The 14,136-nt window shown below is 38.4% G+C and overlaps 1 protein-coding gene and 1 pseudogene across 2 annotated transcripts in view; one reads left to right on the forward strand and one right to left on the reverse strand.

Annotated features, from left to right (window-relative positions):
• The window catches only part of LOC307154798 (B-cell receptor CD22-like), a gene marked incomplete at both ends in the record, with an annotated part of 258,223 nt that extends 254,989 nt beyond the window's left edge, over nt 1-3,234 (reverse strand). The window contains one exon of the mRNA XM_079864888.1: nt 3,177-3,234. Coding sequence (XP_079721014.1) covers nt 3,177-3,234 — 58 coding nt within the window. The remainder of the gene's footprint in view (nt 1-3,176) is intronic.
• A 1,473-nt stretch (nt 3,235-4,707) lies between these two features.
• On the forward strand, nt 4,708-13,869 carry LOC307154720 (dnaJ homolog subfamily B member 1-like; annotated as a pseudogene). The gene is made up of 4 exons: nt 4,708-4,766; nt 4,835-5,287; nt 13,067-13,547; nt 13,639-13,869. The product of its transcript is annotated as a dnaJ homolog subfamily B member 1-like (transcript).
• The last annotated feature ends 267 nt before the right edge of the window (nt 13,870-14,136 follow it).

Consider the following 14,136-nt stretch of genomic DNA (forward strand, 5'->3'; position numbering starts at 1 on the left):
TGTGTTGCAGAATTGCAACTAAAGTGCAAAGCAGTGCTTTTGTTTAAGGTATGGTTACACTTTGTTTAAGGTATAGTAACAACAACTTTAAATTATGTTACTTTGGTTTAAGCATGTGTCTATAGTGTTCAAGCAACAGGCAAAAACTGTATACTCACACTCTTCCTCCTCTAACTCACACTCTTCCTCCTCTTATACTTATACTCTTCCTCCTCTTATAATCACGCTCTTCCTCCTCTTATACTCATACTCTTCCTCCTCTAACTCACACTCTTCCTCCTCTTATACTCACACTCTTCCTCCTCTTATAATCACGCTCTTCCTCCTCTTATACTCATACTCTTCCTCCTCTAATCTTCAATGCAACATTTTGAGTCCATTTAGGCACTTTAAACTGTCTTGTAATTTGTACAGTTGGTTTCCTCTCATCATTAGAAATAAGTGTGAACAAGTTTGAGTCGTTGTGTGTAAACGATGACAACTGTGTTGTAGTTGTGTTTGACTTTAGCCTGCCTGTGTTTAGTGTTTTGAAACATAAGTGCATCACAGTGAGAAATGTGTTTTAGTGAGTGAGATTGTGTTTAGAGTTTTGCAAGAAGAGTGCATGAGATTTGCAAACAGTGTTTTAACTTCCTGAACTTGTTTAATGTTTTACAGAAAGAGTGATTTATTTGACAAATTGGTTTAGGCTATTGAGAATTTGGTTCAGAGAAGTGGGTTTAGTGTTTTAGCAATTCAGAAAAACTGTAAATCCTGGAATATGACTAAATAAATATTTAACATATACACATTCACTTCTGAGAACAAGAGCAAAATATATTCACGATCTAGTGCTTGAGCAGGGCTGTGAACTGTCACACTTTCAGCCTGAGACTCTAATCGACACGTTTCCCACAATCTCACGCCACACACACATTTTCTCACACCTGGACTTTACACCTCTGACACCAACAGACAAGACGGAGCTGGTTACTTTTGATATGAAACAAATTCTCAGCCCTCAAATTCTGTCAATTTTATTTCGAAATTAAAACAATAAATAACGTTTTGGCGTTGTAAATGTGACGTGTAAATGTAAAGTGGCAGATCGCTGTAGCGCCTCAGTAGTCGTATAGATTCAAATACTCGTATATTGTTATTCATATGTTTTATTATTATGTATTGTTGGTTACCATTTAGTAAGTAGGCTATAGATGTTTATGTTAACATCACTTAAACCTGCGTGCACTGGCGAGTGACACTAGGGGGCAGTGGTGAGCCGCAGGACGTTTCACTTTTTGACATGAAGTAGTCACACTGCCAGCTACTTTGGCCCTGTCCCAAATGGCACACTCCGGACTTATGGACTTATGGACTTATGGAGTCCACACTTAGGTGACGTCATGTAGTGCAGACCTATAATATCATATATCTATTAATTGTTCTTTGTTGAATTTTCAGATTGTGCGTTTGACAGAAATAAAAATTATGTGTCACCAGAAAACACAGCCTTTTCTGTGTGTGCAACCCTCTTACATAATATCGATCAATCAGTGTTTTTCAGCTGCAGAAAGAAGTCAATAAAACAGCTGGAGAACAAGAATATCACATAGCGTTACATAACGCTGGAGAAGCATAACATTACATTTACCCTAGGAAAGCCATTTAATGACCATAGCACGTTAATTGGCTAGAAAATTTGCTATAGAGACCATTTGCTAAATATGTGCACTATATTAGCCTACATATTTTTTACATTTTTACCTATATCACTACAATATTATAATGTTGTTATTATAATAAAAAACACATTATATTTTAATTAGAGTTGTTATTTTTAATCTTTAATACTAATAGCTGACAGGGCTCTGTATGATTACAGCATTGTGTGAGATTAGTTTTTTCTTGAGAAAAATGAACATGTATCTACTGTACCTAATATTACCCAAATTAATCAAGAAGAATCAAGATCGGAATCAAATCACAAGAATTAAATTCATGATAGAGATTGAAAGAATTGAAATCATGAAATTTGTGTCAAGCAATAATAATAATTAAATAAAACAGTCATTGTACCATGTAAACATTTTAAGATGTTGTCAGTAAACTTCTAAAATTCTGTTATTTTAAATAATACAATTCTGATATGTTTTGCCAATCACAATAAACTTATTACGGTGTTGCAGAAAAGCAGAAGTAAATGTACAGAGACAGAGGAGTGAAAAGAGAACCACGAACAACATGATGCACTCTCAAATAATGAAATATATGAAAAATAAGACAAAGAAAATAATCAAAGTTGATTTATTAAATACCCAATGACATCAACATATTAGTTTTGTGGCTTTTAGTTCTTATCTATCAGCTCAGAGCTCATTTACGCTAGTGAACTCCTTTGACATGATAAATATTTAACATGTACACATTCACTTCCGAGAACTTGAGCCAAACATATTCATGATCTGCTGCTAAAGTGATTTTTTTTTTATCCAATCAAAAGCTCTGAACTTTGAGAAAGTCCCTCCCCCTAAACTATGTGACACTGACTAGCACGTAGCAAAAGACTATTGGACATTTCTAAAAGGAGTGTTTGACATGTTCAACACAAACTTCCTAGCCTGGGTTTCCCCATACTGCCTTGCTCGCAGCGCGATTTTATTCACGCCGCTAGGCAGTCTGGACACCATGGACCAAATTTTCCCCTGAAAAAGGGAACCAATCACAGAACGGGGAGGGAGCAGCAAGACGATGACGACACCGAAGCAGTTTGTTTATATCTATGGATCCAACATGGCATCAGACTCGACGTTACCTTCTACCCTCATGTTTATCTTGCACAAACGGTAATATTCGCTAAACGCCATCGTGTACAAATAAATCTTTGACCCATCGTCTTTTTCCTCGTCGAATTTCTGTCACTCTACATACGTCATCTGGTATAATTGAATCGATTGGCTATGAGCTACATACAGGCGCATTTGATAGACATTCATAGCGCCCAATAAACGGTTCAGGGCATTTGTAAACCACGCCTCAAATACGAGAAAATTAACACGTGGTTCGTTAGCCAGGCTACAAATTTCCTCTTTCAGAGAGAAATATGTGAGAACAGGACAGAAGAAAGTGCAGATCAGCCGCTCATGAGGCCTTAAATAAAACATCAGAGTGTTTCTAATGTGAATGTAAGAGAGACTCACCATGAATCATGAGCAGAAAGAAGATCAGAGGAAGAGGAGGAGCCATTCTGACCCACATCAGCATAACATATGTCTATAATACAGCATTCAATTCAATTCACATTTATTTGTATAGCGCTTTTCACAATACACATCATTTCACAGCAGCTTTACAGAAAATACACAAGTCCACATTACAATTTAGAGTGATCTGTTATCAGACGAAACTGTCTAAGATATGCATTTCAGAAATGTACATACAAAGTCACAGTTAGTTAAAGATGTATTAATTTAAACAATGTAATAATTTCAAGCAGAAACAATGAGCTCACTGAAGTAATGAATACTTGCGCTAATATATTCATCACTTAAACAAGTATATGTAAATCACCCTATTCTTAACATTTCTTATGTAAAGACACGTATGTTATATGAGCAATAATCATTTAAGTAAGAGTGTGTTTGTCTTACCGTGTTGAAGCTCATCAGATCAACAGCAACCAAATGACTGTTTTAACACAAGCACTTTAGCTGTACAGTGAAGGACTCTGTGTAGTTAACACTGTTTATTAATGACCAGCGACGGAAATATCACAGTCCCTCCCTTAACAAGAGAACAACATTACTGAACTAAACCTACTTAAAGGGTACATAACATGCACAGTTTCACCTAATCTCATGTTAATATTGAGTACCTATAGAATAGTAGTGCATCTTTAATATCTCCAAAAAGTGTTTAGTTTTATTATATTTATAAAAGAAAAATACAGCTTTCCGATTCTCTCCGGAAAAAGCAGAGCTCCTGGAGGCGGAGCTAGAGAGTCAAGCGGTAGTGCTTGATTTCCAGCAAAATACAGAAATCTGATCCAGTTGTACTTACATGACTGGGGTCTTTTATCACTGGGACCGCTCCACGTTTTAATAGCAAACGATTTGCAAATCCAGCGTCGACCTGAGCCTTGTTAGTAAAACATTCGTCACTGAAATGGCCAGAACACACAACCGCACTTGGTACACTCCGTTGCTGCCCCGGAAAAACAAACTGCATCCACTGTTCTTGTAACACTGGGTTCTTTGGAAAGCTGAACACGGTAAGCTTTCCCTCACATCCAAATACACACTTTCTTGGAGACATTCTTGAACAAATCCTATGCAGCGCTGGCTGCCGATGATTTCCTGTTGAAGTGCGTTGATGTGCGCGGTCTCGCTCTCCTCTGGTCGACGTGTGTGCGGGCGCGCTTTTCCGAGAGAAATGCTCATATAAGGAGTTCCACTCTGATCTACGTCATTAGATCCACGATCGAAAAAAAACAGCCGAAACTTGTACCAACCCGGAAGTAAGATTTTCGGCATAGAAATTCTCCATTATTTGTCCAAAATATATTTTTTTAACTTTGCCCATGTTTAGCATGAGAATCCATCTCTTTAACACTGTAAACAACTCTGAATACATGAAACACCATTGTACCCCCCCTTTAAAGAGAAATGATGATCTTTTTGATGATCTTTTTCATTTTCAACATTTTCAAGTTGAAGATGTATAATTGTGAAGATGAATGATAGTGATTTACAGGTGAGGCTCATCAAGGTGGATGTCAGACGCAGGAGATGGTGATCTCTGGTGGCAGTTTGAGGGACTGAACTCAGTGCATATTTCCACTGTCATCATCTGGGATCAGGGCATATTTCCACTGTCATCATCTGGGATCAGGGCATATTCCCACTGTCATCATCTGGGATCAGGGCATATTCCCACTGTCATCATCTGGGATCAGGGCATATTCCCACTGTCATCATCTGGGATCAGTGCATATTTCCACTGTCATCATCTGGGATCAGGGCATATTTCCACTGTCATCATCTGGGATCAGGGCATATTTCCACTGTCAACATCTGGGATCAGGGCATATTTCCATTGTCATCATCTGGGATCAGGGCATATTTCCATTGTCATCATCTGGGATCAGGGCATATTTCCACTGTCATCATCTGGGATCAGGGCATATTTCCACTGTATTTCCACTGTCATCATCTGGGATCAGGGCATATTTCCACTGTCAACATCTGGGATCAGGGCATATTTCCATTGTCATCATCTGGGATCAGGGCATATTTCCACTGTCCACCAACAGGTTTGCAGGGCTGACTCAGGCGACGGCTGCCAGTCACTGAGATGTTCTCAGAAAGAGGAGGAAAAAAATAAATTAACTCACATACTCAAAAGACAGCAGCCCTCCAGGACATATTTTAGTGTTTATATTATATACTGTTCATAGTTTTTTAAACAATATCTAATATCATAATCTAATATCCATGTGTAAAAAGTAAAAAAATGTAAAAGTAGGCTATATAAACTTTAATATATCCTTTTATTGAAAGGGTGCTTTGCTGTTCAAAGAGACATTTCAACACATTTCACCCGCTGGCCGCTGGTACTTTCACTTTTGCCGCAGAGACCCCCCACACAGCAAAAGGACTCCGCAGCGGATCGGCCGCGGAGGTATCGCGGCTTCCAGGACGGACCCGTGAAACGGACCCGTATCGGCGTCCACTTGTGCGCAGTAACGGATCCGCAACGAAGGCGGATCGCGGACCCGCCGTGGCTGCGCGCCGCATCCGCGATTAAAACCTTGCATCCGCGGCGGGTCCGTTTTGGACCCGTTTATCTCATATTCAAAATCCCTTCTGTTCTTGCTGTAGGACAAACTAAATAATAGGATAAAACCAAAACTATCACTAGGTCTAGCCTAGGCTACTACAGCAATATAGACCTAAGATTAAATCTGCAATGCCTTGTATTTTTAACCTAACAATATTGTAAATAGGCTTAACAGAAAAGTTTCAATGCAAGACATCAATTTACTGTACAAAAATAATCACTACTCAATGGAAATATAAAATTGACATTTACATTTATGGAAAGTTATAGGTTATAGTCTATTCTGTTTTTGTTAAGTAGCCTATGTTGGCTAGGCTAATCTACATTCATTTTGTGGTCAAAACCTAATTTAGTGCTTTATAGGCCTAGGTCGGTGCAAACATAAAGTATTGTATCTATTACACTGTTAGACCTTACCGGGTTTTTTTACAGTAAAATACTGGCAACACTGTTGCCAGTAATTTAGGGGAGACCGGGGATGGTTGTAACACGGGTCAGTTGTAACAATTCCAATCTGTCCAATCAGGAACTAGTTACAAATCACCTGATTCACTTCGCACATGCTCAGTTTAGTTCTTATTCCACATGTGATAAAGTAGAGCCCTGTGGCAGACACAGCACATGTTAGAGTGGAAAAAACAATTTTGAGATAAGAAAGTTACTTTTTTTACTTTTTTTGTTTTTTTTATGGGAATTTCTGCTTTGTAGTTAAACTCATCAAACTTTATTATGTTTATTGTGTGTCTGTGTAGATATTTTCCATGCAAGTTGTTAGTGCTAATGTTTTGCCTGTTAGCTGTAAGGTGAGCTAGTTCATGGCTACATGACTCTGGGTTAGTTGTAACAACAAGATTCTGGGTTAGTTGTAACAACAATGAAACATTAAATTTTATTATGCCAATACTATAGACTGACAGTAACAACCATGGTTACACAAATAGAATGTTCAAGTGTTCAAGTTCAATTTATTATGGTCAATTACTATGACAGAGTAACAACAGAGTCACACACACACACACACATGCGCGCACACACACACACAATGTTCAAGTGTTCAGTTTTATTAATTATTATTATTTAAAATTTACAATTTTATTATTCAATTTATTATTATTATTTTATTTATTATTTATTATAATTTTATCAATTTATAATGGTCAATTACTATGACTGAGAGTGACAAACACACTGAGACTAAGAGTGACACACACACATCAGTTATATTGAAAAGTCAGTGTTGAATAAAAACCTTTCAAAATAATTTTTTTGTCAAAATCCTTATTTCATTATGTTACATATCACCCCGGTGGATATCATAATGTTACATCTCACCCCAGGGTATGTTACAACTAACCCAGACTATGGGGTGAATTGTAACATTTCACTCCTCGTGTTTGAAACTAAACCATGCATTTTCTGTTTGTGTTGCAAAGATAATAGATATGTCATTTAATAGCAGACACTTGTAACTAGTTTGGATCACATTTTGAACACACTGACTTCAAAGTATTACAAGATATAGACAGAAAGGTCAAAACTGTTACAACCATCCCCGGTCTCCCCCTACTGTAAAAATGCACTAAAATTCGAGTTAACTAATTACACTTGCAGAAACCGACTGCCTTAAATTGACCAACTGTCATTTAAATGTATTAACTAGAATTTATAAATCATTAACAACGTGAGCAAAGTATTGCTGTGAACTTCTTTACTTTGAAACCACAAAAAAACTTTAGTAAATAAAGAGATTTCCATTGGACCAGCAACTACACAGTCACCGCCTGTTAAATAAAGCAACATGCAGCAAATCATCAATGTTTGTAGATCTTCTCCTGGACTGAAGCACAGGCTCTACTCTTCTGAACAATGGTGACCCAAAAAACAAGATTTTACAGTAAACTACTGGCAACAGTGTTGCCAGTATAAACCTGTTTTATAACTTACAGTTTATTACTGTTAAAATACATTTTGTGGGTGTGTCTTTTTATCTTGCTCTGTTAACCCTTTCAACCCCACAGGAAAATCCACACTACAAAGAGTAAAAGTAACATTGAGACAGTGACTACGTTTACATGCAGCCAATAACCCGTTCAAAACCGGGATATTAGCAATAACCCGGTCGCGCAAGGCCATGTAAACACCGGCAAAAACCCGGATATGCTCATATCCCGGTTTTTAAAAACCCGGATATTATACCTGGGGTACCCCTTTTCTAACCCGAATATTTGGTCATGTAAACGCGTATCGGCATATCCCCATCAAAAGGAACATTGATTTGTGTTCTGCGCATGTTCTATTCGCAAGGAATCTTGGTCTTTTGAGGAGAGACGGCGCACACAGAAACCCGCGTGCAGTATACCGGAAGTAAACAAGAAGTAGAGGTAAACATGGCGAGACGCAGCACAGCACCACACTTTTGGAGCGAGGAGGAAAGCGCAAACAAAGGCGATCGCTATCTGCCCCGAACTATTCATTATCCGCGTGCTGCAGCTGTTGTTGTTGTCTTTGGATACTGGAAGAAGAATCGGAAATGACGCATTTGCGTCTTAAGGTTGTCCGTACGTCCAGACGCTAACCGTGCGTCGCCGTTTACATCGGGATATTGCCCATTGATTACAAATTCCATGTATACAGGAGTAACTCTCTCTGCTCACGCATGTAAATGGGTAATTCCGAATGTTTCAGAAACCCAAATAGTGACCTTAACCCGACCATAACCCGAATTTTAACAGCATGTAAACGTAGTCACTGTTGCAGTGAGATAATTAAGTGAATATGTAAGTGATTGTTGAGCATTAGTGATGAACACCTGCTGTTAACAAGCAGAATCACTGAAGAAAAGAGAAACACAAAAACAGAAAATAGAGAAACACAATAACTACGACTGACTTCCAGCCATTACACATTATTACACTTATTATTAACCAGTATGACTTTATTTCTGTCACACATCTACAGAAGTTGTTATTGAGATGTTTAATTGAAAATGTTTGGTTTGAAGTTACCATTATAGAGATCAGTGCTTGCTTTAGTTGGGATGCTGATGCTAAAACATTAGTGTTTCTTTTGCTGCTTGAGCTGTTTTTGTGCAAGTCACACTTGTGCACACACACGGAGTTAGTGAATGATTGTGGTTATGTTGATTATGGTGACGAAATCATCATATAGCCTGTTCATTCACTAAGGAATTCATTCTCACTTGGTCAGAGTTTAATCCTCAATCAAAAGTGTTTCATTAGCACCACTGTGAAACCACAGCAATAAATTACAATGACTCATTTTTTTAACACATCATGTATAAACAAAAGAAACAGAGCTACACTTTCTTACAGAAACACAGAGATATCACAAATTAAGACATTAATCTCAACAATGGTGGTATTTTTTTTTTTTCATGCAGCAGTGCATGCTGGGAGTTTTATACTCTCCTGGAACCCAGCATGCATTGCGACATGAAACTTTTGATTGTCACCATTGTTGAGATTCATGTGCTGATTGTTGATGTGTGTGTGTGTCTGAGTAAAGCAGGAGTTAATAATGTTTTACAGCACTATATGATTACGATATTCTTCATTGATTACAGAAATATTGATTTCATATTGTAGATTCTCAGATATATGCTATATATGAAACACCCAACAATTCAAAGGAATATATACAGGAGAGATCATGAACATGTCCACGATATTTGTGACATCATCACAAATGCCTTAAACTCTTGATCATCTTCCTCTTGGCTCTTTCTTGCCATAAAATAATGTGTTTTATAAACTCACTGTTACAGCAGTCAGAGAGAGATGAATGGTAAGTAGTCAAGGGACAAGAGACCAACTAAAGCAAATACTGATCTCCATCATGGTGACAACAAACTTTATTATTAACTACATCTCTGTTAATTCTCAACAAAAACTTTTGTACATGTATGAAAGAAATAATCGTAAACTGGTTTCACACTCAGTGGCTGGAAGTCAATTGTAGTTCTTGTGTTTCTCTTTTTTCTGTTCTTGTTTCTCTGTCCTTCAGTGATTCTGCTTATCAGGTGTTCATCAGTGTCTCATTTCACTCACTTCTTTTCATTCAAGTGGACTATATTAGTGAACTAATGTAGGGAATAGTGAATGAGGGTATAGGGTGTGATTGTGAAAACAGCCTCTGAGTGTCGACTTTGAGCACAGTATGCTAATTCACAGTATATTCCTGTAGACTACTTTTATTTTCTACGGTATATTACTGTTTTAATAGAAAATGGTATGATATTGTCAGAATTTGGCCTTTTTTTACAGCAAGGGTTAACAGTGTAGACTACAACTTCAATGAAATGCTGCACTATGCACAGCTAAAATATCAGAAAATGAATAACTGGTGAACGACAAGAAGTTCAATAAAAAGATGGTTTATTACTCCTATTAATCAGTTTGCGTGGATGGAGGCGGGACACGTCTTCTCGTAGCCCGATCTGTCGCCAGGTTGAACCACCTGATTGCATGCTTGGTGACCTCCGCATCCGTAGCTGAGCGGGTCAGAGTGTTTTTTCTCACAGCACCTGTAATCAAACAGACAGATATGTTTATGGTATGTAGCATCCAAAGCCAAGTATGCTTACACAATACAATATATGAGATAGGTATTAAGGAGATTAAATTTAAAAAGAAACATGACTTACAAAGTTATAAACAGGGCTGTGGTGGTTAAAATAAGAGGTGGGTAAACTATGAATTCGTGATCAGGGTAAGGTGTGCCGCGCCTTTTGCTATCGGATGTTTAAAAAAGACATCCAAAATGTTCAAACAATATCAGTGGTATTAAATGGTTCCTTGATCAGAGCACATATTGTATTTAATGGTTTCCAGCAGGCTAAGGATGTGGACCTCAGCTGCTGTTGACAAACATGAAATATAGCTAATATGTAGTGTATAAAATACTGTATATCACGTTTTAGTGTTTATCCTCATTACTCATAATACTGACATTAGTTATTGACATTAGTTAATGACAAAAGTTATTGACAAAGTTTGAAGAAAATATGTAATAGTTGTATTTGTCAGTTACTTTGGTGTATCAGTTGAAGCCTCAAACCCAAGCCAGTTGCACTGGCAGAGTAAGGAATAATCTCTTAACATCGAAATAACAAATCATAATATTAATATTAGAGATATGGTTAATATATGGCTTAGTGCTAAAGATATTCCCCTCTCCTTGTATCCATTCCTTCAGCGTCACCATCTCGCCGAGGGTCGGGTCGGGCCGATATTTCCCGCCACTGTCCTCGGGCCGGGTCGGGTCGGGGACAGTGGCGACTGATAAAGCATGTTACGTGTCATGCGCAGCGTCTCGTCCACTCTCACTCGCAGTCTCGCACGCGTGACGCATCACACCTGCTGTGCGTGCTGTAGGCTACTATTCTGCTGCTTAAGTGCAACATGGAGCTTGAAGAAGCAAAGAAAAAAATTAAAACAGGAGAATTAACTTTGAGCAAGTTTGGAGGAAAATCGGAGGTATGGAAACATTTTAAACTAGTCGTGCGGAGTGACAATATGTGTTGGCTTTGTCTCGTGCATTAAATGCGGCACGCTGCTCGCCTATGACAGCAAAAAAACGGGGACTTCGACGATGAACAGACACATGAAGCAGTCTTGCCATGGCAGAAATTATGATAGTAGTCAGCCTCAGGCCTCAATGTCCTCTTTTGTTACTTTTCCGATCCATTCAATTATTTCTGAATAAACAAACAATGCAGTTTACATGCTTCTTCCTTGACGCATTATTCATAAGATAATTAATAAATGCACGCACATGAACTTGATAAATGTTACATGTTTACTATGCACAAACAAATGCCTTTCCTTTACATGTGCAAAATTCAGTGCAGCAATTTGTACAAAAAGAGAGTCTGTATTAGGCTAGCCTATGTGTTTTAGCCATTAAATAAGCACATTTAGTTTCAAGTTTAAGTTTCGTTTTGAAGAAAGCTTTTCTTTAAAGTGAATTTTGTTTTGTATAAATTGTATCTTAATTTTAATACATTCCAATTGCCTGGATTTAATACTTAAAAAGCAATAGGCCTATAGCAGACAATATAATCATGACATGCAGTCGCCGGCGGGTCGCGGTCACTTACACCATTTGAAACTCGTAACACACGCTGTCACCGAATTTACAAATCTTGCTTGTTGCTCACACACATATTATGTTGAAATAACAATATGTTGTAGTAACATTATTAATCTTTAAGAATATTTGATTGAATGCTGAATGTTGTGCTTGTTCAATTTAATAAAATTAAAACTTTAATTGTGATAATTAAAATAACTGAATATTTAATATTGAGTGGGCAATTTTTGCTCATTTATTAATAGTATTTATATAATATATATAACTGCGCAGCTCCCCCCTGTAGCTTAAATGATCTAGCACAGCAGCACCTGCGCTAAAAAATATTCTGGCGCCGCCCCTGGTTATAACGGCCCACATATTAAAAATGGTCGGGTTTAAATCGGGCTCGGGCTCATAATTACAGTGAATGTGTCGGGCCGGGCCGGGCTCGGACACAACGTGCTCGGGCTCGGGTAGGGTCGGGCTTGATTTGTTGGGCCCGATCTAAGCTCTAATGTGCAGTAGGAGTGTCATCACTCTAGCTTGTTTCTGATTGGAGAAAAATGACATGTTGCAACCATCCCCTGATGCAACACTCCCTGGTCTCCTCTAAGCAAAATTTTCGTTTTTTGCATCACTGATATTAGCCTGTTGCCGGCCGTTGAACATTTCTATCGTAAATCAGTTGTCAAATATTTACATCTAGTTACACCTCACCCCACAATCTTTCAGTGCAAAAACTGGAAAGGGACTTTGGTTGGACACCTGTCTTATGTGAACATTAAGCCCCGCCTTCTTTGATTTGATTGGTCATCTCAAACATTTTGACATTGACGAGTGCTGTTAGACAGCATTTTAATTTTTCTAATTACATTATGGCCATTTCTAATTATTGCGGGGGACTTGTTGGTAATTATTATGGTGGTTACGGCCCTAATTTAAACTACAATAACTTATTGTATTAATGATGAGATTTTGCATAAAAGTTCAGTTTCTGTGAATTTGAGTTAGGAAGAGTGTGTAGTAGTTGGGTAATCAAGGTAATGAACAGTTCCATGTAAAATAATAAACATTTCATTAATTCATCTTAATTCATTCAATTTTGTCCCTTGGTGCAGTTTTTATGAGTTGTCTATCATTGTTGTATAACACCACACAGTTCTGTAATAAGTGCCCTCTTTGTTTACCCTTTCGAACACATGTTTGTCGTAACGGTGGCATGGACGAGGGAATGGAAACTGATGACCCATTTGCTAGGTTTGGCATGGGTGGTTTCCCAAGCTCCTTTAACACGCGAGGTCCCAGCGAGGCACTGTCCAAGAAACAGGATCCTCCCGTGACCCACGACCTGAGGGTCAGTCTAGAAGTAGTGTTCACTGGCTGCACCAAGAAGATGAAAGATCTCCCGCAAACGCCTGAATCCCGACGGAAGAACGACGCGCACTGAGGACAAGATCCTTACAGTGGAAGTGAAGAAAGGCTGGAAAGAAGTAACCAAGATTACTTTCCCTAAGGAAGGGGATGAGACACCATCAAATATCCCCGTAGATGTGGTGTTTGTGGTGAAGGATAAGCCTCATCCAGTGTACAGAAGAGACGGATCGGACATTATTTATTCTGCAAAAATTACACTCAAAGAGGTAAGATGGGCTCCTATATTAACAGTTTGCTTACAAACTCTTTTCTTCCCTGTCTGTATTTTTCTAATCCCGTTCTTCTCTACTTTCTCATGCACTTTGCTGCACAGTTAACGTTCCAACACTAGATAATTGCACGGTTAACTTAACAACTCAAGACATTGTCCGTCCCAGGATGAAACGGCGTGTCACCGGGGAGGGTCTTCCTCTTTCGAAATCCCCAGATCGCCGTGGGGACTTGATTGTCGAGTATGAGGTCAAGTTTCCCGAAAGATTAAGCCAGAGTGCCAAGGACACTATCGCAAATGTTTTGCCGGTTTCTTGAGCCGTGTATACTGCAATGCTGGACAATTTTTGGTTTCATAGTATTTAAAGGTTGAATATGAGGGGCTGCTGAAATTGTTGAACTGTTATTCTGTAATGTACTGCCAATGAGAGACTATCTGACCAAAAACATTGCTGGACTAGATTGGTTTATATGTTTGTCATGTACATTTTTAGCTTCCTAAATTTTTAGTTTCCCCCCATTTTAGTCCAACAGAAAGTCTCCAGCTGCGAACTCTTGGCCAGCGTTTTGTTGTCAACTACACAC

Source organism: Squalius cephalus (assembly GCF_949319135.1).
Source record: "Squalius cephalus genome assembly, chromosome: 2".
Lineage (NCBI taxonomy): Eukaryota > Metazoa > Chordata > Actinopteri > Cypriniformes > Leuciscidae > Squalius > Squalius cephalus.